The following is a 26,830-nucleotide window of genomic DNA, read 5'->3' on the forward strand; positions in this document are numbered from 1 at the left end:
GACCCCTGATCTATGGCCTGCACAGAAGTCCAATTCACTACTGGGGTTTACATCTGGGAGGTCATTCTCCCCAGTCACACTCTACCAGGGATCTCCACTGTTTTCCACATGAGCATTGAAGTCACTCACAGCCCAAAGAGGCAGCCGACTTACCCCCCAGGAAAAAGTCCAGCCAGACTCCAGCCTGTGATTGGGAGGGGGGACGGGGGGGGGGGGGGGGCAAAATCTTGGACAAATCATGTCCCGGCATTTGGATGGTCCCATTACATATGGGATGAGTGACAACCTGAAGTCTTTCACCATGGGGGATGCCAGAGAAGGAGAGATTCCACCCCTTTGAAGAGTTCTGGTTCTGGAACCCACACTGTGCATGACTGTGCAGGGAGATAAGGCCCACAACAGCTAACCGGTACCTTTCTATATCCTGCAATAGCTCAGACTCCTTCCCCACCAGAGAGGTAACATTCCACGTTCTCAAAGCCAGTGTCCATTGCCAAAGCCTGATCTATCTGGGTCCTTCCTGCACATTCCTCTCGCCCAAATGGCACTGAACCCGACCCTCGTCTTTCATCTTGCGGGTGGTAAGCCTACAAGATCGCTCCACCAAGCTATTTTGGGCTGGACTTGGCTGAATCACAGGGGTGACCCAACCATCAGGTGCTGACCAGCTCAGCAGGCCTGGCTCCAGGGGTAAGTCCTGGTAATCGTATTCCAGACCGGCTGCACTTGTTCGTTTTGCATAGCTTAGCTTCTCCCCACAGATCTGTTCACCGGGAACTTTTGCTCCAGATGACATAATAAAACGAATGTCTGAGACAGAGTTTCATGCGATGAGTCTCATGAGATTATTTTTTTATTGCTGGGCTGTGTGGTTGTAGCTCCTGCTACGCTTGTTGGATCTATAAGCTGTAGATCAATCTGATCAGGGTATGGCTGACCCTCGGCCAAGCAGACGGTCCGATACGGTCCAGCTTATTAAAATCAGTCACGTCGTCTCCACCCGTTACTAAAGTCGCAGGCTCTTCGAAGGCCCCTAATAAGACAGAGCAGACATAAAAGCGGTGTGGTATCATGCTTTGAAAAATCTCCAGGGCAGATCTTGGCTTTCCTCTGACTTCAATGAGAAACAATGTGTTACAGGCCAGTGATGTTGCCGATTGCTGTAGGTTCTGGTCCAGTGCTGAACGCAGTGCTCTGCCTATGAGTCACGCAGCGTGTGGTCGCTGATTACCAGGGGCGTGGGGCTGTCAATCCATTACAGCGTCCCCTGAGCTAAGCTTGGAAACCTTCCTGCTCAGTCAGAGTCCCTTTTAGCTCAGGATTAGTCCTCTAAGAATTTCCAAGTGCTTATATTTATTATAAATACCCAAACTAATGGACAAACAGTAAGATTAGGTCTGATGGGCACCAGATTACGATACATTTCCGCGTAAGTAGCCTAAAGTGGATTCTCAAAGTGTCTTACTTCTAGAGCTTTGAATGTTACTTTTCTTAAACCACATATTTGCAACCCACACTTAACTGGTTATCGATCATTATGGGATTTTCACATTGAATCAATGTCCCTCCCCCCAAAACAAAACTTGAGCAATGAAAACAGCTAAAAATTCTGTTACTTGTAATTTTATGTATGCCATGTATACCTATTGTTATTATCGAAACCCAAAATGTCTCGCCAAGGTTACAAAGACCAGGGGGCACCCACACAGGTACCCCCATAGGCTTATTTTTTTTAACAGAAAATTATATCCGGTCAGGGTTGCTTGTCAAGATCATGTTTACAGGCATAGGTGTCACTGTATTTGCGAGGTAGAGGTGTTGATAGCCCAGTAACGAATAGTGCTTGTCTCTCTCTGCCCTCTGCCTTGTCTTTTATACATGCTGCTCATGCATGTAACAAAACCTGAAAGACAGAAAGCAGTAAATGAGTCCCTTCTTGCCTTTCTGGCATCCAGCCCATCGCCATGGGTCTCGGGTGTTTTGATTCCATGGCTCTGTGAGTAATCTGTCATTTTAACAGAGTCCTAGACACAAACACCCAGAAGGGGTAAATATGTAAAAAAGATCAATGTGCCTAATATAAGCTTGATATGTGTTCAATATTGGGTATGTAATCCCTTAGTATATGGTTTACATACCTTTGACAAGAACATAAATTACTATAAGCTCTCTGGTTTAATTAAGCATTGCCTATTATATCTATTAAGGTTGTCAGAAACAGGGAAGTAAATGACATCACGATCATTTTATGAAAATAACCTTTCAGAGAAAATATGAGGCCATCAGAGAAACTGTCATTTCGGTGCACTGGATCATTAATCTGTCTGGTTAACACTTAAATCGCATAAGTTAAACTTCAAGGACCCGCAGGTTCTTACCTAAATGATACTGATTGTCCACCTCCTTGTCACGCAGGTTAGCAGAATGACATCACATGCTCTTTTATTCTGAGGAAAACAAAAGATCGATCTGCGGGCCAGATTTAATAATGAATTATGAACATGCCGCAGGGGGGTACTACAAGATGTCATAACTAGTGAATGACCCAATGAAATCCCTGGTTGTCCACTATGGAAAATGGCTGATCATCTAATGCAATAATCTCCATTATCTCAGTAGATGTTTCTTTAGATCTTGAGCTGCTAACTTTGGGCCTATTGGTAATGTTTAAATATTAGCCGATAATATCGCTATGTTAACCGAGCTATCGTTCAGCTCTATATACTGCTCGTTCCAAATTATTACAATATGTAATGGGAAATAACAATAAATGGGGAAAATAATATTGCTCAAGAATGAGAGAAAATCACAATCTTGATTCTGTTTTCATGATTCATATTTTACCCACAACCGTGCAGCCCTATTCCACTTCATATGCTTCTTTTGCAGACATAATGATGAAAAAAATGTAATGTTTGTCAAATAATAAGAAATCTCTGAGCCAAGGGTACGCACAGTACGTACAGGCGTACAGCTGCAGGAGTCGATTGTGCCATTAGTATGAATCACACAAAGCAACAACAGCAGCCCTTAGGTACTGTGTTATCCAAAGAGCAAGAGGCGGATTGTCAGGGCAGGTTTCCATGGCGATGAAGGTGATGAAGCACGACCTCAATCAAACACCTTCATGTATGAACAGTTTTCAGACATTTTTTAGCCCAGTTTTCTGGCTATCGAGGTAACAGTCTGAGACGCCGGCCAGGGTCTGATAATGGCATATGGGACTATGGGAACTTTCAGCTCTTATCTGCAATTAATTTTTCACTCGTTTCATTTTTATCGCATCACTATTTCAACATTTTGCTCCAGCCAAAACTTGCGCATGGATTCCACCAACTGTTCACGCTATTAATTGAACTAGCCAGGAGTGAATAAGATGAAAGTGGCCGAGAGATCCAATAGTGTTCTACAGGAACTATACAGTACTGACTGTTAATGCAATTTCACATGCAAACATTTGTTTCCCATGAAAGGTCCTGCAACACCCATGCTATTGAACCAGCACCAATGTGCCCTTAGTGAGATAAGTTTAACATAGGTTGAGTATAATACCTGTATGTTGGATGTTCAAGGAGACATTTCAATGTTTACATTACAGTGTTATCTATGTGGAAACAACAGGATGGTATTTTATAGGTTTCTTTCAAAGGATTTTTCAAAAATTCAGAAATTGATTTTTTTTTTTCTGAGGTACCCCAACCTAAAGCTCAACTTACAGTATATCTGACTTGTTTGTAATTCAAGAAAGTCCTAATGTAACACATAAACTGGCCCAAGCACATTAACTGTTTTGTCTATTTGGGGCGTTTTCAATGGTTCCAGATAATTTTCAGCTGTTTACAAACTGACTTTAACAGCAGCCTTAGGTGACCCCCACCTAGATTTGTCAAAGGAACACCGAGTTTTACAAGAGTTGGGGGGTTGTAGTGGTGATATCCGCTTGCCCTGGGGCAGAATGCTAATTAAATCAAGATCCAGGCTTTGTGGGGAAGAAGACTTTGCAGGAAGACTTTGATCATTTGAATAGCTCCCTGCTGGGGCCAAACTGAAGATCTTTACATCGGAATCGGAATTAGAATCATTATTGCCACTCGACCAAGGCAGATGGAAGTCTTTGTTGGCACGGCTTGTTACCGTTGGAGACACCATGACAACAGACAACTAGCAATTAGGACATAACACAGATGGAGAATAAGCACAAGACACGAGGTACAGTACACAACAGAGAGGAGTAAATGCAAGACATGTGATATATACAGTAGTTTGTGCAAATTCAGGTAGTGCAATAAAGAAGTTGTCACAGGCACAATCCAGACAACAACATTAGGATTATTAAGTCATCAAAAGTGCTACACTATCAGGATCATTCAATTAAAATTGATTCCTTTGTCACTGTTTCTTTTATTCACTCTTGACTTTGTCTCACACTTTTTTTCATGTCGTGCTCTTTCATCGCTATATTTCATCTTTACTGAACCTCCATCCCTCAAGAATGCACAGACATCTGTGCTGTAGATCTTTGTTTCAAACAGGGTCAATCATGTCCTACTGGCACACAATGGGCTTGGGTAGGACACAATATAGCTCAAAGCAGGGCGCCATGCTCAGAAAAAAATGTTTACATTTGAAATCAGCGATAATGACTTTTCATTGGATGATGCCAGTTCGGCAGGGAGGTTTTGGTTGTCTGAGCAGAAACACAGTACTGTCCAGTCCAGAACTTCACTTCATGGACCCTTGGGTTCTGTCGTGAGTGGAAAACTGTTTCGATGTTGGGGATTGTTTGTCTTCGCAAGCCACTGCACTCAGGTAATAAACATGATCCTGAAAGTGTCCCTCAGGATGCAACTGGTTAGGTTTGAATCCAAGGTGTGCAACAACTGCAGAGCATAGCACCTTATTAAGCAAGCCAGCCCAACCCTAGAATTGGTAACACTACTTGAGGGGAGACAAATTATGTAGCATTATGCTCTTACTTATGTATTAATTAACTCCAAACTAAGTTTTAGTTACATACTGATCTCATGTTCGTTCGTCACTATATTTGTAACTATATCTGTTAATTCTGTAAACCTTTGTGAATGATTGAAGGAACAAGTAATGAATAACACAAGTGAAATTCTGATCTCATGTTTCTTCATTAATGAACCGTGATGCATCTTTCATGCATGTTTGAAATACATGATTTGTATTTCAGTAGTAACTGAGTTACTACAAAGTATTTGTGCCCCTTTGTGCCCCTGTAGCCTAATTTCTCTTTTTAGCGAGTCTGACTAGAGGATAACTCTATTACAGTGGAACCAGTAACCTGTCAGTTTATGACAGTTTATGTGTGCTCTGCATATTTGATTTCTGCCCTGGATGTCTGGTTTTTGTGTGTTATCCGTATTTGTGTGTAGTTTCAGCCCCATAAAACGTTCTCTGGGGGAGCTGGGGGTTTAGGGCCTTGCTCAAGGACCCGCAAACATGCTGAGGCTGGGTTTAAACCAGTGACTCTCTTCACCCCTTCTGGGGTGTGCTCCATGGAGCACAATGTCGTTGAAGAGTTTATGCCTCTGCGGCCTGCAAGACAACTACCTCAACCTCCGGCAACTACCCTCCAACCTGCCTGCCCTTGGCTCAACACGATGCCTCGCCATCCATCCTGCGGCTGTGTGTCTATTAATCCTGCCATCGTGCATCAAGCACCACGTGCCTGCACCGGTCGGCCGCTGCATTGAGACATATATTTCAACCCCTGTATTAGCTTAGTCATTTCATCTTGTCTGTATTAGCTTAGTCATATCATCTTGTTTGTTTGACTCATCTGCCGGCCCCTGGAGGATGGGCTCCCCCTTTGGGTCTGGTTCCTCCCAAGGTTTCTTCCTCTTAGGAAGTTTTTCCTTGCCACCGTTGCTTTTGGCTTACTCAATGGGGGGTCCTTACGAGGCAGAAATGTAAAGCGCATTGAGACAATGTAATGTTGTGATAATGCGCTATATAAATAAAATTGAATTGAATTGAATTGAATTACAGACACACAGGCTTAGCCCACTGAGCCACACGCTGCCCATGATGGGTCCCAGCACACATATATTTATAGATGAAGACCTGTATACAGAGCTGAAGACCTGATAAACCCAACTGAAACAGTCGACTGCTTTGTGGCCTAAGTAGACCATTAGACGCTGAGAGTAAGGATGGTGTCTTTTCACACCAGCAAGGGATTTTCGGTAGAGGCCTCTGGTGGTCATGGCACATGCATCACAAGGTTCAATTTGCAGAAATGACCCACAATTCTATGGCTTAGGTCCCTCACCTCCTACTGCTTTAGACCATCAGCTCAATAAATTGGGAGTCTCAAGAGACATCGCACAGATGCTCAGATCCCTTCACAATTTAACATTGGCCAACTTGCTATAAGTGTCTTCTATACTCCATTCCAGCTGTGTTAAAAAAGAAAAAAAGATACCTTCCAGCAATTGCTCTGCTTTGGTGTTCTAGCTCACTAACTGGCAGCTGCTCCCAGATGTTTTGCACTGGAATGCAAACAAACACAGTCACACAAGCTGTTGCTTCCTCATTTACATTAAAGGGGCCCTATTATGCTAATTTTCACTATCGATAATTCTATTTTTGGGGTATACTAGAGTAGATTTACATGCTTCAGTGTTTCAAAAAACATTATTTTTCTCATACTGTACATTTCTATTCACTCTGTCTATACCTCTGTCTGAAACACTCTGAGCTTTAAGCCGCACCTCCGATGAGCCCTTTGTGTTCTGTTTGTTCAACTTGCCTGATTGGTCAGCTTGCTCAACACATTCCAGCCCTGTCTTGCTGTCTGCAAACAGATCCTTGTAGGTAGGTGGCCAATAAGGATTGTGTTACGAGGTGACCTCGCTGTGTCACGGAAGTAAGGGCTGGAATTCCAATGTGGCATTTCAGGCAGATTACAGAAGAGTGATTTTTGTTGAGAGTTCCTACCTTTGGTGTGTACTTTGGGCCTTGAGACTTTGTAGACCGTTTACATGCATATAAAGCTATATAACATGGTAACAGAAAGGGAAAAACCCAGAAAAGCACAACAGGGCCCTTTTAAAAACATTTAAATGAAATGTCTATTTCTTTATCATAAAACTCTGAAGAGAATCAATGTAGCGTTTGCTGATGCAGCTAATTACTTGTTTCCTTTTATGGTAACACTTTACCTAAAGCTTTCCTCTAAAATGCACTATAAATACCTTAATAATGCATTATAATGCTCAGTATAAGAATCAATTAAGCATTAAAGCATCTTCTATTGACAGTCATGAGGCATTGTAGTGTTGCTTAATATATTTAATAAGTTACAATGAAGCTATCATCTATAATGCACTATAGATACCTTCATAATGCATTATAATGATCAGCATAAGAATTAAGGATGCTTTATGAAGGTATCTACAGTGCTTTATAGATGAAAGCTTCATGAAGCATTCATAATGCACAATTAACATGGATATAATGTTTTATGTCTTTTTTAAAATATTCATAGACATAGTTATAACACTCTATGAATACATTATAATGTCTTATTAATGTGTTCATAGATTCTTATAGACATGACACTCATAGAAAGTGTCTCCACATTTATTTATTTTGCGGATGCACTGATCCAAAGCGACGTACATTTGAGTAAGCAGGGTCAGCCAGTCCTTGGAGCAGCTGGGGGTTAAGGGCCTCGCTCTGGAGCCTAATGGTGACATCACTCTGCTGGCCATGGGATTTATAAGGTAACAGAAAATCCTGGAGACACTGTGGTCCAAGTCAAAGAACCAGGGTTTGGTTCCTCCCCTCGATCCTATTCTTAACAGCTGCTGTCCAGTTGGCTGCTCAGTGGTTTTCCCTAGCAGTTAGTCTGAGTCATTGCCATCTTTTGCTCTGCAATCTCCATCTTGGCTCACCAGAGCACAATGGGTTCCATCTTCTCAAAAACACTAAGGGGTTGTGACCCAACTGACTTCCCAGAGTGACTATTTTATGCCCCACAAAGAGGCCCCTTCCATGCTACAGACTGTAACAGATGAAACAGGACACCCCCGATAGCGTGGACGGGTGGCTCGTTTACTCAGTCAAAGGCACTGTAATTACGTTACTGCAGAAAACTCACATTCCGCTCGTGTATTTCATGTTGATTTACAAGGTCAGCAAGGCCCATTTCAAATTCAATATCATGAGCTCAAAGGCCAAATATAATATTTCGTAATTAGATTTCTCTGTTTATTTTGTGACATTCTCATGCCAGTCCTTTACAGAGGGATGGCGATATGGAATATTTATAAGATGCGTGGTCAGTTTGCAGCCAGGAATGTTGAAGAGCCCAGTCCTTTTATGGAATCTATAGGTATTGGTCTCAAATGAAAAACTAAAACATGGATTTTACTTCATGTAAAAACAAAATTGTACAAGATGTTGTTTTGACTTTCTGGAAAGGCTCCGGTGTCCATTGTCACAGCTGTTTGTTGGATTAGCTAGATTTCCTCTGATGTTCTTCCACTGTACCCTGTCCAATAGAGTTGACTCCCTCATCAGTTTTGTCTCAAAATCTCTTCTCCGAACATGACAGGCAATAAAGTCTTGTCGCTCTCATTGACTGTGGGGAAATGAGTGCTTTCTTGGGCGAAACTCATCTCCTGGATAGAGTCATCTGATGCTGTTGTTGGTCTTTGCTCAGGCAGGCTGTCCTTCAGCTGGTGTCTACAGAGGAGACGGATCTGTCGCAGTTTGTGAGCACGATTTGTCCATCTTCCTTTTTGTGTTTGTCTTGTGCGTTGCATGTTATCGTTTTTCTTCTGTATATGTTCCTCGAGACTAACCCGAGAAAGCTTGCAGTGTTATTGAGAAGTAAAAAAGATGGAGAGGTGATCTCTAGATGCAGGGAAGCTTCGAAAATGGCAAGTAATAGTTAATAATAACGATGAAGTGGGGGCCGTCTTACACTCCTGGGGGTTGGGGGTTTAAATCCTGCCCCTGCTCTGTATGAGTGGGATTTGCCAGTTACCCGAGCGCTGTGTGGAATTCCTCTGGGTACTCAGATCTCCACCCACGCTCCAAAGACTCTTGCCCATAGTTTGCGACTGTGCCTTGTGATGAACTGGGATCCCGTGAGGATCTACATCTGCCTTTGCCGTTTGCTGGGTCTGGCAGATTCCAGGCCACCCCAGTAACTCTGTACCAGATAAGTGGTTGGACAATGGACCAAGTTAGTAGGAGAGCACCTAGCTGAGCTGTATACGGTTACTTTAATGCAATCTATAAAAGTGGTGAGACACTAGAATTCTGTGACTTCACTTCAGTTAGAGTTTTATGAATGTTAAAGGACAATTACAAAGACGTTTCTACCTAAGACCATCTCCAGTAAAATGTCACACTGGGAAATGTTCCCAGTATGTCCAGCTGCAGCCATTTGACCTGATGTTAATGAGCATGGATAAAAAACGATGATCATAATGTTTGTACCACCCGGCATAACCTGCCAGAGCATATAAGTATTATTGTACATCTGTGCTTTTTTACTTCACTTTACGCAGGTGTTCTGATTTAAAGTTAATTCTGCTGTTCCTCTTCCATGAACTGACGCTGTATTTCCTAGAAGTTTTTAAGAACACTAATATAGATGAAATGCTTCTGCTCCTAAGATGAGACAGGGAAGTCCCTCACAGTAACGAGAAACAAAAACAGCTGTGAGAGACCAAATTCTTTCACTCAGAAGGTAAGATCTCGGTGTGTCTGTTGATGCTTCCACGTCCCGCTCTCGACAATGTATGGAAGCAATAAAAAAGGCCAATAGGGTGTTGGGTTACATCTCTAGGTGGAGTTTAAGTCAAAGGAGGTGATGCTAAGATTATACAATTCCTTGGTAAGACCTCACCTAGAACATTGTGTGCAGGTTTGGTCACCATACCTTAAAAAGGACATTGCTGCCTTGGAAATGGTGCAACGTAGAGCTACAAAAATGATTCCTGGTCTTAGAGGAATATCTTATGAGGAGAGGTTAGCTGAGCTGAATCTGTTTAGCCTCAAGCAAAGGAGACTAAGGGCAGACATGGTGCAGGTATATAAGATTCTAACAGGTCTGGATGCTGTTCGGCCAAATGGCTACTTTAATATTAGTTTATTTAAGTGGAAATTAGCAGGAAAACATTTTAAACTGAATTTAAGAAAGAACTTCTTTACACAGCATGTAGTTAGAGTATGGAATAGTCTTCCTGTAAGTGTAGTGCAAGCTAAAACCCTGGGTTCCTTTAAATCAGAGCTTGATAAGATTTTAACAACTCTGAGTTCTCCCCAAACGGGCTTGATGGGCCTAATGGCCTCCTCTCATTTGTACATTTGTTATGTTCTTAGGACGTTTCCACTGCATCTGGAGTACACCCAACACAAAAAAGCTCAGATCCTTCTGAAACAGCAGGTTTACGTGATGCTCCCCCCCCCCCGAGACAACCTACAGTAGAGGAATGACGTTCGACTTATGTCCTGGGATTTAAACCACCACCTTTTGGGTTGCTAGCACAATGCTCTATTCACTGAGCTATAGGACCAGTAAGCCGTTGAAGTGCGACTTGAACCATACAAATGGGGCCCCCTGTCATTCATATTCCCAGGTATCTGCTAACCATATAAGTAATTTCTAGCTAGACTTGTAGTCAAGACCGCCTAAACGAAGACCAAGACACTACCAAGACCAGAAGGTATCGAGACCAAGACTAAGACCAAGACAAAGTCGAGACAAGACCAAGACTGAGACCAAAAACAAGAGACTCCCTTAACTTTTGTGTGCTGTTGAGGGCTGTCATGACGGGTACTGACTGGTCCCAAAGTCATCTGATAAAACAGCTAACACCTCCAACAACTGTCTAAAGGATGGGAAATATGTAACTGATTTCAATTATACTTCATTTGTAAATGAAACTGTAACATCAAATTGATACACAATTATAAACTTAAAATTGCATCATGTCCCATTGTAGTAGTACTAGCAAAATGATACTGTATGATATCAACTTCCCTGAAATGGATTAGGCCTGTTAAGTCAACACAATGTGATATGCAGATGTTATTTAAAAGTCAATGGTCACATTTATTTAGTCAAACAACACCATTTTAAATGAAATACTGTAATCAAACAATACAAAGACATGCGCCCATGTCACATGAATCAAATGCAAACTACAAATACAGTGGTACCTCAGTTCTCAAACTCATTAGAACTAAAATTTCTTAAAAATCGAACCAACCAGTTTGAAAAAAAAAAACCAAGAACTTGATCTGAATCTCAGAAGTCAAACCGTGAACGAAGATAACTTGTACATGCGGGGAAATGAGTCATGCGGCATGTCTCTCAGCAGAATCAAAGGGTAACGTTTCGGTCTCAGCCTCGCATTCGCTGTTTACACTAGCAGAATACATATATTTAGACGGTAAAAATACATTTAGACAATGATAGACAGTAACAGTAATTATTATTATTATATAATAAAATGCATTTAAAAATAAAGCTTTCTTATTAATTATTTAAATATTAATAATAAACCATTAATACATTTAATTATAATAATATCGTCGTGCCAAGCGGGGACAGAACGGAGACAAAGGCGCAGACATCAGGGTATCGGGGAACACGGGGTTTAATTACAGGTAAGGAAGGCAAAACGCATACGGACAATACAATGACCGGACTGGGGAAACAAACTGAAACGCGGACTAAATACAGAGGACTAATGACAACAACCAGAAACAGCTGATCACACAGGGATTTCACACGGGGTTAACGAGGGGGTGTGGCACAAGGAAGGAGCAGACGATCGGGGCAGGACACGTTTTTTTAACTGTACACATTTTTTGGATACATTTATTTTCTTACTTTACAAATTACTGTTTTGATAAATGTGCTTATATGTGTTTAGTACAGTATATGCTCTTCTTGTTTTATCCGGTTCATTTTGTGTTTAAATGCAAAAAAAAACATATTTATGTGTAATTTTTTGGGGCCGACAACCAATTAATTGGTTTTCCATTATTTCTTATGGGGAAAATTCGATCAGAACTCGAACTTTTTAGGATTCGAACTGGAGTTCTGAACAGATTAAGTTCAAGTTTCGAGGTACCACTCTACTATATACCAATACAAACTGCACATCAAATTGTGCATTAATAAGAATAAGGACAAGTGCTTAAAAGATTCTGACATCTTGATGTCTGCAGTGGCATGTGATTACACATTTAACTAACGTTTAACTAGCGCTACACTTATTTTGCGCGTATAACGTATATTTTGATTGGATCAGCGCCAATGTCTGAATCACAACAAAATGCATGTATGTCATTGATTGGTTGAATTTGAAGGGCACGAAAGGCGAAATAATAATAATGTTGCATTACATTACACGTTGTGTGTCATGGATACTTTTCGTTCCAAATCTCCCGACCCCTATGTCGATCTGAGACAGCAAGACCAAGACAGCGAGACCAAGACAAGACCGAGGGATCCGAGACCAAGACAAGACCAAGACCATAGACCGTCGAGACTGTGACAAGACCGAGACAGCGTAAAAGTAGTCTTAAGACATCCAACTCTATTTCTAGCATGGCCACCCTTTCATTCAAGTGACCTGTAGGGATGGAAATACCTGTGTACAGTGTACTGTAGCTGTCAGGCCTCTTAGGTCCACCTCTTGTTCTTAGGCTTGAGGCGTAGTCAGTCTTCAGCTGACGGCGTCTATGTTTTTGTTTCCTATTTTAGCACAATCACTATAGAGTCATGTTCTGTCTCACTTTTCGCCTTTATCAGCTGCCACGGGACAGAGAGAAAAAAAATGTATATCACTGCATAGCTATGCAACTCCATCAGTGAAATGCAGCCGTCTGCAAACTTAGCTGGCAGAGTAGTAAAAGCAGATAGTTCGGCCCAATTATGGATTGCAGGTAGTGTCTGAACTCACCATTGAATACAGCTGAGTCAGACAGAGGTTTGGTCCAGTTTTCGACCTGTGCAATCTGGCTATGGTAACAAGTGATTAAAATTAATCACTGTTCTGAGCAGCTTTTATGTTTAGTAGCCAAAGCCTCTCTGGGTCTAGTCATATACTTCAGAAAATTTTGCAAATGATACCCAATAAATTTTATTCAATATGTTGTTATTTTCCTGGTCCCTAGATTGCAGTGACAGGCACACAAATATAGGCGATCCCCCACCTGAAGCCCAGGGGAATAGTGACTCCCTTAGTGGTGTGTATACCATGCAGTGTGGTCCTGCATCACAAGTGTGATGTCATAACAGCATGAAGTATAGTCCAGTGCCACAACTGTGATGCCATAATGCCACAGCACTACCAACTGCAATGACTGGGTGTAGTTGTTGGGCTGGAGTGACAGGCAGGATAGTGGATGAAACCTTAGCCTTAGAGAAGGAGAGAGGATCATGTCAAGGCGGAATTAGCTGGCAGTGGTTCTACAGTCAGCTAAGTAATGCTGAATACACTGCACTCATTTTTGGCCCTACTGCAATGAGGTCATAATCATATTGTATGAAACTGAATTTGTCAACGATGTCTTCAGAACATCCATTCAAGCAATTTGAAATTGTTTGATACTCTGATTCTTCTTACGTCATGTAGTGCACAATTGACTTAATCCCCCTACAATTACAGGACACTGCTGCACACACCAGTGGCCAAAACTGTGGAAACACTTCCAGTTTTTAGAGATTGCACAACTTTATTCAACTGTTGCTCTGGTTACTTATTTAATTGTCGAATGTATATTTGTAACATTCTTCGATTGTTTATAAACATTACCGCCAATATCTGTGTAGTGATTTTTAAAGCGTAATGGCAAAAATGCTAGGTGTTTCCACAATTTTGGCCACTAGTGCAGCATGGCTGAAGAAACAATGACTTAGAGGAGATCCTGGGAGTCACACCAGCCTTCACAAATATAAATTCCTTGCCCTGCATTCGTTATGAGTTCTCGAAATGGATCGTGTTGCAGCGACAAGTGGAAAGTGAACGTTTTTCCCTATATACTCTTACTTCTGTGCCAAAGAACATAACCTTCAGCTCAGACTAGTCCTCACGTTCTCCTGTGAACCCAGGTAAAATAGGGCATGTCTTTCTGTGCCCCCTAGTGGATGCAAACACTCCCACAAAGGCATGCAGATCTGTGGTTGCATTTGATATACCCTGAGATACTAGCAGTCAAAGGTTTTTGAACACCACAGGCTTTTATGACTTTTCCATTTGTTTCATAAACTACAATGTTTTTTATTCTTGTTATGCATTGGAAATTTGAGTGAACAATAAATGAAAATATAAGTCAAATAAAACAGGTTTCCTTTGCAACATTGAAAGAGTATGTAAGAGTGCATGTCTGACATCCTATTAACTGATTGTGTGGTGATGGCACAGTCAAATTCTAGACTGTCCTTTAACTAGAAGAGATTTCTTTGATGAATCAAAGATATTACATTTTCTTGCTAATATAGGTACTCAGGTGAACATGCAGTAAATTTATTTGTCAGCAAAGAATATTCAGTGCACTTTTAGTAAATGTTAAGCAACATGCAAATGTAGAAAATCTCAGTGTGTGCAGAAACATTTGACTGATAGTGTGCACAGCATCTCATAGATTGGGCTTAAAATGCTTGATTGACCTTGTGAGCTGGTCTTGGACAGGGGAAAGACTGTCCAAAAGCCAGATGATGATAATGATGAGATGACATACACGTCAACTGCTGAGCTTGCCAAGGCCAAGCCCCAGGAGCCGTACGTCTTAAAGTAGGTCATACTTGGCATTTCCTGACAATGCAAGGGGGCAGGAAGGCAATTTCCATTGTAAAGCATTCAAGGTTCATCAGTCTTAGCGGTGACTAGGAGCTGGTGAAAGGGACAGAGCGACAGAGTGGCAATGGAAATAAAAAATAAATGAATGCGCTAGGGTGAGCAGATCTACAGGAGAGAGCCTGCTTATTTCTGTAGCAGAAACACATCTAAGAAGTACCTTTGTGGTTCTACATCCCACAGAGATTTAGCATTAGGGGGATTAAGTGGAGTGTTAGGGTCATTACCACACCCAGGTGCTAAATGCTTCCCATCTAATGATTAAACTCCCTACCTTGTTTCTGAAAGCCTGCCATCTCTGCTTGCCTGTGTACCCATGGAGGTGGTCCATCGCCTTGGTGTGTGATGCTCTGCATGGTCCCAGTGATTCATGTTCAGTCTGATGCCAGAGTAATGCGAGATGAGCACGGGGAAAACCATTAGCCAGGTTTTCTGATGACTTCAGGCGAACGGGCAGGCATTAAAAATGAGGAAAGGAATTACCTTATCTGGCCTGGAGAGTTTTAATCCTGGCAGGGGGAAAAAAAAGTCTTGTTTTAAGGTTGGAGGAGTCAATAGCTGTTTGAGTGTTAGAGTGTATGTGTGTGTGACTTTGTGGCTGAAGTGATGGAGAGGTGCGTATATGTGTGTGCACTTGGAGGGATGGGCTATGTATTTGAGAGTGTTTGGAGTGTTTGTGCTTGGGGGGGCTCTGTCTCCCCCTCCCATCATGCCAAAAAGCTCTGCATTGCTGGCAAGAGTTATGAGAATCGAAAAAAGCAACACCAGATGCTGGCCTGTTTTTTAAAAAAGTCAGTGATCCCCCGGACTAACAGCTCTCGCTCCCTCTTAATTACGTCGTGTCCAGTATTGCCCGTGTTTTTTCACATGGTAATTGACGGGGGGGGGGGGGGGGGGGGGGGAGGATAAAACTGAGTGCGGGAGTCAGTCTGGCCATTTCTGAGTAGGATGGCGCTGCTGCTGCTGCTGACTGACGTGCTGGTCCTGCTAGCCGTGTGCAGACCCACATTACAGGGAGGTAAGGAAACGCAGCGTGGAATTCTGTGTCTGTCTGTCTCCTGTTTGCATGGCCTTCATTTCTCTGTCGGGCACCTCTACAGGAGGTGATGCAGGACTTGAGAGTGGTGTGCTCTGGACACTAAATCGGGAAATCATCCAGAATTGACTGAAACAAATGCTAAATAATTCTGAAACATTACTCTTGTCATTTAAGCTTTTTGGGTTTGTTAGTATGTGTTAGCAAAAATGTGTTGTGCAGCAATTCTGAGGGACGTTTCTGGTCTTGAGCTATTGGGGGGGCTGTCCACCTGTCTTCTCAAATTCGTTTTGTACAGCTACAGCTCAAGGTTCATTGTTTTGAATGTGAGCAGCAAATTACCTCTCTATGTGCTTTAATGTGTACCTTTTTAATTAACAAAAGTTGTTACTGAGAGAATGACTTATTAGTGCAACACAATAATTTTGTCATGCGTGTTCTGTTACTTATTATACATTTCTTTTGCAAAACACTGTGCCCATTTTATAGCAGAAATCTTTATTTTTAAAATCAGTCACAAAGTGGTTCAAATGCCGGACCCTCCTACATGATACCACAGCTGCTATTCATTTATAACTCACATAAACTGTCCTGTCAAATGTAAGAGCTGTTTCATTGGCTGTATTGACCAAGCTGTGAGTCCAGTAAGACTTAAGTTCACTCTATGATGTTCACACAATGATGTAATCGCCAAACAACGCTTTTCTCAGAACGTATCCCCATCATTAAGTGATGCATCGCTGTACTGAGATGTCATGTCACTTGTCTATGATAGATATAGTTTGTAATCTAGATCTGCTTGACCATTCCCCAGAGATTCCAAATGTCCCAAGTATAAAGGCACATATTTTCTTTCTCTTCTTCAATCAAAATCCTTTAGCAGCTCTGATTGGCCAGATGAGCTTGTTACTTGCAGGATATAATTTTCCCATTGGCCAGTCAGTAATCATACAGCTCAGACAGCTTAGCAGTTTGGTATATGAGGTCACTGTTCTCGTTTTTATGGAAATTCACTTACATATTAGAAGGAAGCAAAGCAAACATATCTAAAGCCACCATGTTCCTGTTTCTCCTCTAGGGGACATGCCCTCTTATCTGACATTAGAACCAAGCAGCATGTTTCACTAATCTACAATGTCCCCACAAAGTTCCTTAACCAAGATCAAGGTTGGGGGATTGACGTTAACTGTTATGTGATCCACTTGTCCTGTATCCATGTGTATGGAGTTGACATATTCTCCGTATGTCATTATGGGGTTCCCTCTGGGTACTCAAGCTTCCCTCTGCTGTCCAAAAACATGCTGAGGTTAATTGGAGTTGCCAAATCACCAGTAGGTGTGCATATGTGAGTGAATGGTGTGTGAGTGTGCGCTGCGATGGGCTGGCACACCGTCCTGGGTTGTTTCCTACCTTGTACCCCTTAGACCCCAGACCCGCCATAACCCTGAAGAGGATAAGCAGATCCAGAAAATGTGTGGATGCTCAGAAGAGACCCCATTTTACACTGTCACAAACTATTGCCAACCCAGTGCAAGCTTTTTGCATGTGCAACTCAGACATGAAAAACAGCCGGATTACATGCAGTATATCTGGCTTTGTCACAAAAATATGCTTATGTATATGTCTCCCATGTGTATTTTCTAGATTGCCCTCAATGCATGAGCATGGATAAAAGATGAGTTATCTGGTCTTTATAAAATGGTTGCTCTTTTCTATTGCTATATTTTCATCAGTTACAGTGATGAAATTTCCTGATGTTCCAGTCATGTACTTAACTTGAGTTTAAATAGTATGTGATTCCACTTTCAGTGATATACTTGACTTATATACCAGTGCTAAATATGTCTAGTAACTGTGATATACTTCCCTTATGTTGTGTAGTTGTATATGTCAGTGATTCTTAATTAACCTGCTCCTCAAGGATTCCCAGATGCTCCATGCTTATGCTCCCTCCCAGCTCCCTATCACACAGTGGACTGTCTGGAGGTCCCTGAGGACCGGATTGTGAAACACTTGTGTATGTCATCAGTTTCATTATTTGCATTGTGTTTCAGGGGTCTTCTTGCCTGCTGGAGCTGCGGTAGGAACTGAAGCAAGACCAGGGCTGGGAGCTGGAGGACTGGCCACAGGTCTGTTAGCAAGTTCATCATGAAATCATGAGTTGCAGAGCGTCTCGGCAGTCCGCCTTGTAACTGCACATCTTCGGGGTCATGGGCTGAATTGTGTATGGAGTTTACATGGTTGTCCAAGGTTCAGGGCACTTCTGCCCACAGGCAGAAACATTTGGATACATTTGGATGACTCTACTGAATCTTCTATATTGTCAAATGTTATAGACAATGCAATTCAGTTTGCAACAGAATGAAACAGAATTTAAGAAATGAAACTCAACCAAACTAAACTCTAAACAATAAAAAATCAAATAAAAATCCAATACTAGGAAAATACTTAAGATTAAACAACTCGCAGAGGAAACCATGGAAATTAACGTATGCTTTTGGTTGTGTCATTGGTTAAGGGGCCCAAGGTTTAGGTACTGGACTGGTACCTGGTGGAGTAGGAACTGGTGGACTACTGCCTGGTGGGATAGGACCTGGTGGAGTAATACCTGGTGGACTGATTCCTGGTGGAGTTGGAGCTGGTGGTCCAGGTGGCCTGGGACTTGGAGCAGGTACATGTGCTCATTATGGATACTAGGTAGTACTAAGCAGAAAGAATAAGTGAGAAATTTACAGAGAGACTGTGAGAGAATGGCACTGCATTGTAATCACCACTGATAATCTGATGATTTTTCCCACAGGGGTTGGTGTTAAACCTGGCAAGACAGGTGAGCTATTATATGAGTCTTAAATTCTTCTCCTCTCTCAGAGTCTATCATGAATATTTATGTATGCCTTATGTTATGTGTCATTTGATATGGGGCCCAAGGTGTAGGTACTGGACTGGTACCTGGTGGAGTAGGACCTGGAGGTCTACTTCCTGGTGGAGTAGGACCAGCTGGTGTGGGATTTGGTGGACTAGGACCTGGTGGACTACTACCTGGTGGAGTAGGACCTGGTGGACTACTGCCTGGTGGAGTAGGACCAGGAGGTCTATTTCCTGGTGGAGTAGGACCTGGAGGTGTACTTCCTGGTGGAGTAGGACCAGCTGGTGTGGGAATTGGTGTAGGACCTGGTGGACTACTGCCTGGTGGAGTAGGACCAGGTGGAGTTAGACCTGGTGGACTGATTCCTGGTGGAGTTGGAGCTGGTGGTCCAGGTGGCCTGGGACTTGGGACAGGTACATATATGCTCATTATGAATACTACTGTAGGTAGTACTCAGGAGAAAGAATAACTGAGAAAAATTTACAGTGAGAGAATGACACTGCATTGTAATCACCACTGATAATCTGATGATTTTTCCAACAGGATTAGGTCTAAAACCTGGCAAGACAGGTGAGCTATTATATGAATCCTAAATTTTTCTTGTCTCACACAGCCCATCATAGAGAGTAATGTGTGCTTTGTTTTCTGTGTCATTGATCATGGGGTGCAAGGCGTAGGTACTGGACTTCTACCTGGTGGAGCAGGACCTGGAGGTCTACTTCCTGGTGGAGTAGGACCTGGAGGTCTTCTTCCTGGTGGAGTAGGACCTGGAGGTCTATTTCCTGGTGGAGTAGGACCTGGAGGTCTGTTTCCTGGTGGAGTAGGACCTGGAGGTCTATTTCCTGGTGGAGTAGGACCAGCTGGTGTCGGAATTGGTGGACTAGGACCTGGTGGACTACTGCCTGGTGGAGTAGGACCAGGTGGAGTAAGACCTGGTGGACTGATTCCTGGTGGAGTTGGAGCTGGTGGTCTAGGTGGCCTGGGACTTGGAGCAGGTACATGTGCTCATTAGGAATACTAGGTAGTACTAAGCAGAAAGAATAACTGAGATATTTACAGAGAGACTGTGAGAGAATGGCACTGCATTGTAATCACCACTGATAATCTCATGATTTTTCTGACAGGTGTTGGTGGTAAACCTGGCAAGACAGGTGAGCTATTCCATCAGTCCTAAATTCTTCTTGTTTCACAGAGCCCATCATAAAGTATTATTTGTAACTTATGTTATGTGTCATTTGATATGGGGCCCAAGGTTTAGGTACTGGACTGGTACCTGGTGGAGTAGGACCTGGAGGTCTACTTCCTGGTGGAGTAGGACCTGGAGGACTACTTCCTGGTGGAGTAGGACCTGGAGGTCTACTGCCTGGTGGAGTAGGACCAGGAGGTCTATTTCCTGGTGGACTAGGACCTGGTGGACTACTGCCTGGTGGAGTAGGACCAGGTGGAGTTAGACCTGGTGGACTGATTCCTGGTGGAGTTGGAGCTGGTGGTCTAGGTGGCCTGGGACTTGGAGCAGGTACATCTGCTCATTAGTAATACTAGGTAGTACTCAGGAGAAAGAATAACTGAGATATTTACAGAGAGGCTGTGAGAGAATGGCACTGCATTGTAATCACCACTGATAATCTCATGATTTTTCTGACAGGTGTTGGTGGTAAACCTGGCAAGACAGGTGAGCTATTCCATCAGTCCTAAATTCTTCTTGTCTCACAGAGCCCATAATAAAGTTTTATTTGTGACTTATGTTATGTGTCATTTGATACGGGGCCCAAGGTGTAGGTACTGGACTGGTACCTGGTGGAGTAGGACCTGGAGGTCTATTTCCTGGTGGAGTAGGACCAGCTGGTGTCGGAATTGGTGGACTAGGACCTGGTGGACTACTGCCTGGTGGAGTAGGACCAGGTGGAGTAAGACCTGGTGGACTGATTCCTGGTGGAGTTGGAGCTGGTGGTCTAGGTGGCCTAGGACTTGGAGCAGGTACATGTGCTCATTAGGAATACTAGGTGGTACTAAGCAGAAAAAATAACTGAGATATTTACAGAGAGACTGTGAGAGAATGGCACTGCATTGTAATCACCACTGATAATCTCATGATTTTTCTGACAGGGGTTGGTGGTAAACCTGGTAAGACAGGTGAGCTATTCCATGAGTCCTAAGTTCTTCTTGTCTCACAGAGCCCATCATAAAGTTTTATATGTGACTTATTTTATGTGTCATTTGATATGGGGCCCAAGGTTTAGGTACTGGACTGGTACCTGGTGGAGTAGGACCTGGAGGTCTACTTCCTGGTGGAGTAGGACCTGGAGGACTACTTCCTGGTGGAGTAGGACCTGGAGGTCTACTGCCTGGTGGAGTAGGACCTGGTGGACTACTGCCTGGTGGAGTAGGACCAGGTGGAGTAAGACCTGGTGGACTGATTCCTGGTGGAGTTGGAGCTGGTGGTCTAGGTGGCCTAGGACTTGGAGCAGGTACATGTGCTCATTAGGAATACTAGGTGGTACTAAGCAGAAAAAATAACTGAGATATTTACAGAGAGACTGTGAGAGAATGGCACTGCATTGTAATCACCACTGATAATCTCATGATTTTTCTGACAGGGGTTGGTGGTAAACCTGGTAAGACAGGTGAGCTATTCCATGAGTCCTAAGTTCTTCTTGTCTCACAGAGCCCATCATAAAGTTTTATATGTGACTTATGTTATGTGTCATTTGATATGGGGCCCAAGGTTTAGGTACTGGACTGGTACCTGGTGGAGTAGGACCTGGAGGTCTACTTCCTGGTGGAGTAGGACCTGGAGGACTACTTCCTGGTGGAGTAGGACCTGGAGGTCTACTGCCTGGTGGAGTAGGACCTGGTGGACTACTGCCTGGTGGAGTAGGACCAGGTGGAGTTAGACCTGGTGGACTGATTCCTGGTGGAGTTGGAGCTGGTGGTCCAGGTGGCCTGGGACTTGGGACAGGTACATATATGCTCATTATGAATACTAGGTAGTAGTCAAGAGAAAGAATAACTGAGAAAAATTTACAGTGAGAGAATGACACTGCATTGTAATCACCACTGATAATCTGTTGATTTTTCCAACAGCATTAGGTGTTAAACCTGGCAAGACAGGTGAGCTATTATATGAATCCTAAATTTTTCTTGTCTAACACAGCCCATCATAGAGACTAATGTGTGCTTTGTTTTCTGTGTCATTCATCATGGGGTCCCAGGTGTAGGTACTGGACTTGTACCTGGTGGAGCAGGACCTGGAGGTCTACTTCCTGGTGGAGTAGTACCTGGAGGTCTACTTCCTGGTGGAGTAGGACCAGGAGGTCTATTTCCTGGTGGAGTAGGACCTGGAGGTCTACTTCCTGGTGGAGTAGGACCAGCTGGTGTGGGAATTGGTGTAGGACCTGGTGGACTACTGCCTGGTGGAGTAGGAGCAGGTGGAGTTAGACCTGGTGGACTGATTCCTGGTAGAGTTGGAGCTGGTGGTCTAGGTGGCCTGGGACTTGGAGCAGGTACATGTGCTAATTAGGAATACTAGGTAGTACTAAGCAGGAGGAATAACTGAGATATTTACAGAGAGACTGTGAGAGAATGGCACTGCATTGTAATCACCACTGATAATCTGATAACTTTTCCAACAGGATTAGGTGTTAAACCTGGCAAGACAGGTGAGCTATTATATGAGTCCTAAGTTCTTCTTGTCTCACAGAGCCCATCATAAAGTTTTATTTGTGACTTATGTTATGTGTCATTTCATATGGGGCCCAAGGTGTAGGTACTGGACTGGTACCTGGTGGAGTAGGACCTGGAGGTCTATTTCCTGGTGGAGTTGGACCAGCTGGTGTTGGAATTGGTGGACTAGGACCTGGTGGACTACTGCCTGGGGGAGTAGGACTAGGTGGAGTTGGACCTGGTGGACTGATTCCTGGTGGAGTTGGAGCTGGTGGTCTAGGTGGCCTGGGACTTGGGACAGGTAAATGTGGTCATTATGAATACTAGGTAGTACTCAGGAGAAAGAATAACTGAGATATTTACAGAGAGACTGTGAGAGAATGGCACTGCATTGTAATCACCACTGATAATCTGATGATTTTTCTGACAGGGGTTGGTGGTAAACCTGGCAAGACAGGTGAGCTATTCCATGAGTCCTAAATTCTTCTTGTTTCACAGAGCCCATCATAAAGTTTTATTTGTGACTTATGTTATGTGTCATTTGATACGGGGCCCATGGTGTAGGTACTGGACTGGTACCTGGTGGAGTAGGACCTGGAGGTCTATTTCCTGGTGGAGTAGGACCAGCTGGTGTCGGAATTGGTGGACTAGGACCTGGTGGAGTAGGACCTGGAGGTCTATTTCCTGGTGGAGTAGGACCTGGAGGTCTATTTCCTGGTGGAGTACGACCTGCAGGTCTACTTCCTGGTGGAGTAGGACCAGCTGGTGTTGGAATTGGTGTAGGACCTGGTGGACTACTGCCTGGTGGAGTAGGAGCAGGTGGAGTTAGACCCGGTGGACTGATTCCTGGTGGAGTTGGAGCTGGTGGTCTAGGTGGTCTGGGACTTGGAGCAGGTACATGTACTCATTAGAAATACTAGGTAGTACTCAGGAGAAAGAATAACTGAGATATTTACAGAGACTGTGAGAGAATGGCACTGCATTGTAATCACCACTGATAATCTCATGATTTTTCTGACAGGGGTTGGTGGTAAACCTGGCAAGACAGGTGAGCTATTCCATGAGTCCTAAATTCTTCTTGTCTCACAGAGCCCATCATAAAGTTTTATTTTTGACTTATATGTTATGTGTTGTTTGATATGGGGCCCAAGGTTTAGGTACTGGACTGGTACCTGGTGGAGTAGGACCTGGAGGTCTACTTCCTGGTGGAGTAGGACTTGGAGGACTACTTCCTGGTGGAGTAGGACCTGGAGGTCTACTGCCTGGTGGAGTAGGACCAGGAGGTCTATTTCCTGGTGGAGTACGACCTGGAGGTCTACTTCCTGGTGGAGTAGGACCAGCTGGTGTTGGAATTGGTGCAGGACCTGGTGGACTACTGCCTGGTGGAGTAGGAGCAGGTGGAGTTAGACCTGGTGGACTGATTCCTGGTGGAGTTGGAGCTGGTGGTCTAGGTGGCCTGGGACTTGGAGCAGGTACATGTGGTCATTATGAATACTAGGTAGTACTCAGGAAAAAGAATAACTGAGATATTTACAGAGAGGCTGTGAGAGAATGGCACTGCATTGTAATCACCACTGATAATCTGATGATTTTTCTGACAGGTGTTGGTGGTAAATCTGGCAAGACAGGTGAGCTATTCCATGAGTCCTAAATTCTTCTTGTTTCACAGAGCCCATCATAAAGTTTTATTTGTGACTTATGTTATGTGTCATTTGATATGGGGCCCAAGGTGTAGGTACTGGACTGGTACCTGGTGGAGTAGGACCTGGAGGTCTATTTCCTGGTGGAGTAGGACCTGGAGGTCTATTTCCTGGTGGAGTACGACCTGGAGGTCTACTTCCTGGTGGAGTAGGACCAGCTGGTGTTGGAATTGGTGCAGGACCTGGTGGACTACTGCCTGGTGGAGTAGGAGCAGGTGGAGTTAGACCTGGTGGACTGATTCCTGGTGGAGTTGGAGCTGGTGGTCTAGGTGGCCTGGGACTTGGAGCAGGTACATGTGGTCATTATGAATACTAGGTAGTACTCAGGAAAAAGAATAACTGAGATATTTACAGAGAGGCTGTGAGAGAATGGCACTGCATTGTAATCACCACTGATAATCTGATGATTTTTCTGACAGGGGTTGGTGGTAAATCTGGCAAGACAGGTGAGCTATTATATGAGTCCTAAGTTCTTCTTGTCTCACAGAGCCCATCATAAAGTTTTATTTGTGACTTATGTTATGTGTCATTTGATATGGGGCCCAAGGTGTAGGTACTGGACTGGTACCTGGTGGAGTAGGACCTGGAGGTCTATTTCCTGGTGGAGTAGGACCTGGAGGTCTATTTCCTGGTGGAGTACGACCTGGAGGTCTACTTCCTGGTGGAGTAGGACCAGCTGGTGTTGGAATTGGTGTAGGACCTGGTGGACTACTGCCTGGTGGAGTAGGAGCAGGTGGAGTTAGACCTGGTGGACTGATTCCTGGTGGAGTTGGAGCTGGTGGTCTAGGTGGCCTGGGACTTGGAGCAGGTACATGTGGTCATTATGAATACTAGGTAGTACTTAAGAAAAAGAATAACTGACACATTTACAGAGAGATAATGAGAGAATGACACTGCATTGTATTCATCACTGATAATTTGATGATTTTTCCTACAGGGGTTGGTCTTAAACCTGGCAAGACAGGTGAGCTATTTCATCATTTGAGTCCTATCTTCTTCTCCTCTCTCAGAATCTATCATAGTGTTTAATGTGTGCCTTATATTTTGTGTGGTTGGAAATGGGGCCTAAGGTGTAGGTACTGGATTGGTACCTGGTGGACTAGGTTCTGGTGGAGTTTTGCCTGGCGGAGTAGGACCAGCTAGTGTCGGAATTGGTGGACTAGGACCTGGTGGACTAGTGCCTGGAGGATTAGGACCTGGTGGAGTTTACCCTGGCGGAGTAGGACCAGCTAGTGTCGGAATTGGTGGACTAGGACCCGGTGGACTAGTGCCTGGAGGATTAGGACCTGGTGGACTCATTCCTGGAGGAATTGGCACTGGTGGCCCAGGAGGCCTGGGGCTGGGACCAGGTACATATACTCATTGCACATACCAGGCAGCACTCAGAAGAAAGAGTCACAGGGAAAATGATAGACTGAGAAGGAATACAATTTTATTGTAATTTCCAATGATAATGTTTTGCTATTTCCAACAGGTGTTGGTGGCAAGCCTGGCAAGACAGGTGAGTTATTATCTGAGTTCTGCAACCTTATTGTCTCCGAGAGACTATCATAGAGATTTCTGTCTGTTTTTTAGCATTGTGTCATTGGGTTTGGATCCAAGGTGTTCGTACAAGAGTGATACCTGGTGGATTAGATCCAAGTGGAATAGGAGCTTGTGAAGTAGCAAAAACTTCACACATCTCCAAGATAGTGGACAGGATTCTTTTCTGCTCTCCATGGGAGTTGCTCTGCTGCAGCCACCCACAGGTAGGCTGCACGCATAAGAAAGCGGATGGAGGAAAGCCTTTGGGAGCATTAACATTGGCGGGGAACCATTGGGGTCTACCCTGTTGGGTATTGGAATTGGTGTGCTGCTGAGGGTCGCTCGCTGCATGGCAGCACTTAGGACTTAATTTGCGGCAGCCCATCTGGGTAAACACGTCTTTCCCCTGCATTTTAATGGCAGTACACTCTGAGGTACACATGGTAGATGGTTATACCTATTATTGGTCTGGTCCCTTTAATGGCTGCCATACTCAGGGAGTAGCTGTTGCTGTATCGACATCACTAATTTTAGTGAGACTCAGATTACAGTAAGTCACTCTCTGGATATCTTGTCTGTTGTCTCAGTGTATGCTCCAACTGCAATGAGTGATATCTCAGTGAGGGAAACATTTTATTCACAGTTTTGCTCAGTGGTTGATCAGTGCCCAGGACACTCCTCTGATCATGGTTGACTTCACTGTGACCACTGGCACTGACAAGGTTTGCTATGAGGACTTTGTCGGTTCCCACAGGTCTGGTGACCATGGTGAAAGTGACTCCATGTTCCTAGACTTTGTAAAATGTCAGGGTCTGCAGGTCACTGGATCCTGGTCACAGCGTGCTGAGCTGCATCATTGGACTACAACACTTGTGGTTCCACTAATGACCTACACAACTGCAGGGTCTACAAAAGAAGAACTTGCAGTTTTGGGTGCGACTGCTGATCCTAACATGATGTGGGAGACCTTCCATGATAAGACTCCGGAGGTTGCTGAAGGCTGTGTCGGTGTAGCCAGGTGCTTCATCTCACAGGTCACCCTGGATATTAACAAGAGGAGTCACAGTACACAGCTTAATAGCAACTCTGGTCTGTACCGGAAGTACAGTGGTACCTCAGAACTCAAATTTAATCCGTTCAGAACTCTGGACCGAATCCTAAAAAGTTTGAGTTCTGATCGAAT

General features: G+C 43.8%; 1 protein-coding gene and 1 long non-coding RNA gene across 2 annotated transcripts in view; one reads left to right on the forward strand and one right to left on the reverse strand.

Annotated features, from left to right (window-relative positions):
- Positions 1-456: 456 nt before the first annotated feature.
- Positions 457-15,500, reverse strand: LOC111852941 (uncharacterized). The gene is made up of 4 exons (XR_002840350.2): positions 15,342-15,500; positions 15,133-15,237; positions 2,379-2,447; positions 457-1,903 (listed from the first exon to the last, which is right to left on the reverse strand). It is a non-coding gene; the product is annotated as an uncharacterized lncRNA (long non-coding RNA).
- A 275-nt stretch (positions 15,501-15,775) lies between these two features.
- Positions 15,776-26,830, forward strand: part of elnb (elastin b) — a 38,165-nt gene continuing 27,110 nt past the window's right edge. Inside the window, exons 1-30 of the mRNA XM_072702083.1 lie at positions 15,776-15,876; positions 17,949-18,023; positions 18,413-18,565; positions 18,695-18,721; positions 18,823-19,173; positions 19,304-19,330; positions 19,432-19,755; positions 19,885-19,911; positions 20,013-20,276; positions 20,406-20,432; positions 20,534-20,737; positions 20,867-20,893; positions 20,995-21,228; positions 21,358-21,384; positions 21,486-21,719; positions 21,845-21,871; positions 21,973-22,263; positions 22,393-22,419; positions 22,521-22,724; positions 22,854-22,880; positions 22,988-23,317; positions 23,445-23,471; positions 23,575-23,895; positions 24,025-24,051; positions 24,153-24,413; positions 24,543-24,569; positions 24,671-24,931; positions 25,061-25,087; positions 25,194-25,472; positions 25,598-25,624. Coding sequence (XP_072558184.1) covers positions 15,807-15,876; positions 17,949-18,023; positions 18,413-18,565; positions 18,695-18,721; positions 18,823-19,173; positions 19,304-19,330; positions 19,432-19,755; positions 19,885-19,911; positions 20,013-20,276; positions 20,406-20,432; positions 20,534-20,737; positions 20,867-20,893; positions 20,995-21,228; positions 21,358-21,384; positions 21,486-21,719; positions 21,845-21,871; positions 21,973-22,263; positions 22,393-22,419; positions 22,521-22,724; positions 22,854-22,880; positions 22,988-23,317; positions 23,445-23,471; positions 23,575-23,895; positions 24,025-24,051; positions 24,153-24,413; positions 24,543-24,569; positions 24,671-24,931; positions 25,061-25,087; positions 25,194-25,472; positions 25,598-25,624 — 4,234 coding nt within the window. The 5' untranslated portion in view covers positions 15,776-15,806. The remainder of the gene's footprint in view (positions 15,877-17,948; positions 18,024-18,412; positions 18,566-18,694; positions 18,722-18,822; positions 19,174-19,303; positions 19,331-19,431; positions 19,756-19,884; positions 19,912-20,012; positions 20,277-20,405; positions 20,433-20,533; positions 20,738-20,866; positions 20,894-20,994; positions 21,229-21,357; positions 21,385-21,485; positions 21,720-21,844; positions 21,872-21,972; positions 22,264-22,392; positions 22,420-22,520; positions 22,725-22,853; positions 22,881-22,987; positions 23,318-23,444; positions 23,472-23,574; positions 23,896-24,024; positions 24,052-24,152; positions 24,414-24,542; positions 24,570-24,670; positions 24,932-25,060; positions 25,088-25,193; positions 25,473-25,597; positions 25,625-26,830) is intronic.

This window comes from Paramormyrops kingsleyae, chromosome 18 (assembly GCF_048594095.1).
Source record: "Paramormyrops kingsleyae isolate MSU_618 chromosome 18, PKINGS_0.4, whole genome shotgun sequence".
In the NCBI taxonomy this organism is placed as follows: domain Eukaryota; kingdom Metazoa; phylum Chordata; class Actinopteri; order Osteoglossiformes; family Mormyridae; genus Paramormyrops; species Paramormyrops kingsleyae.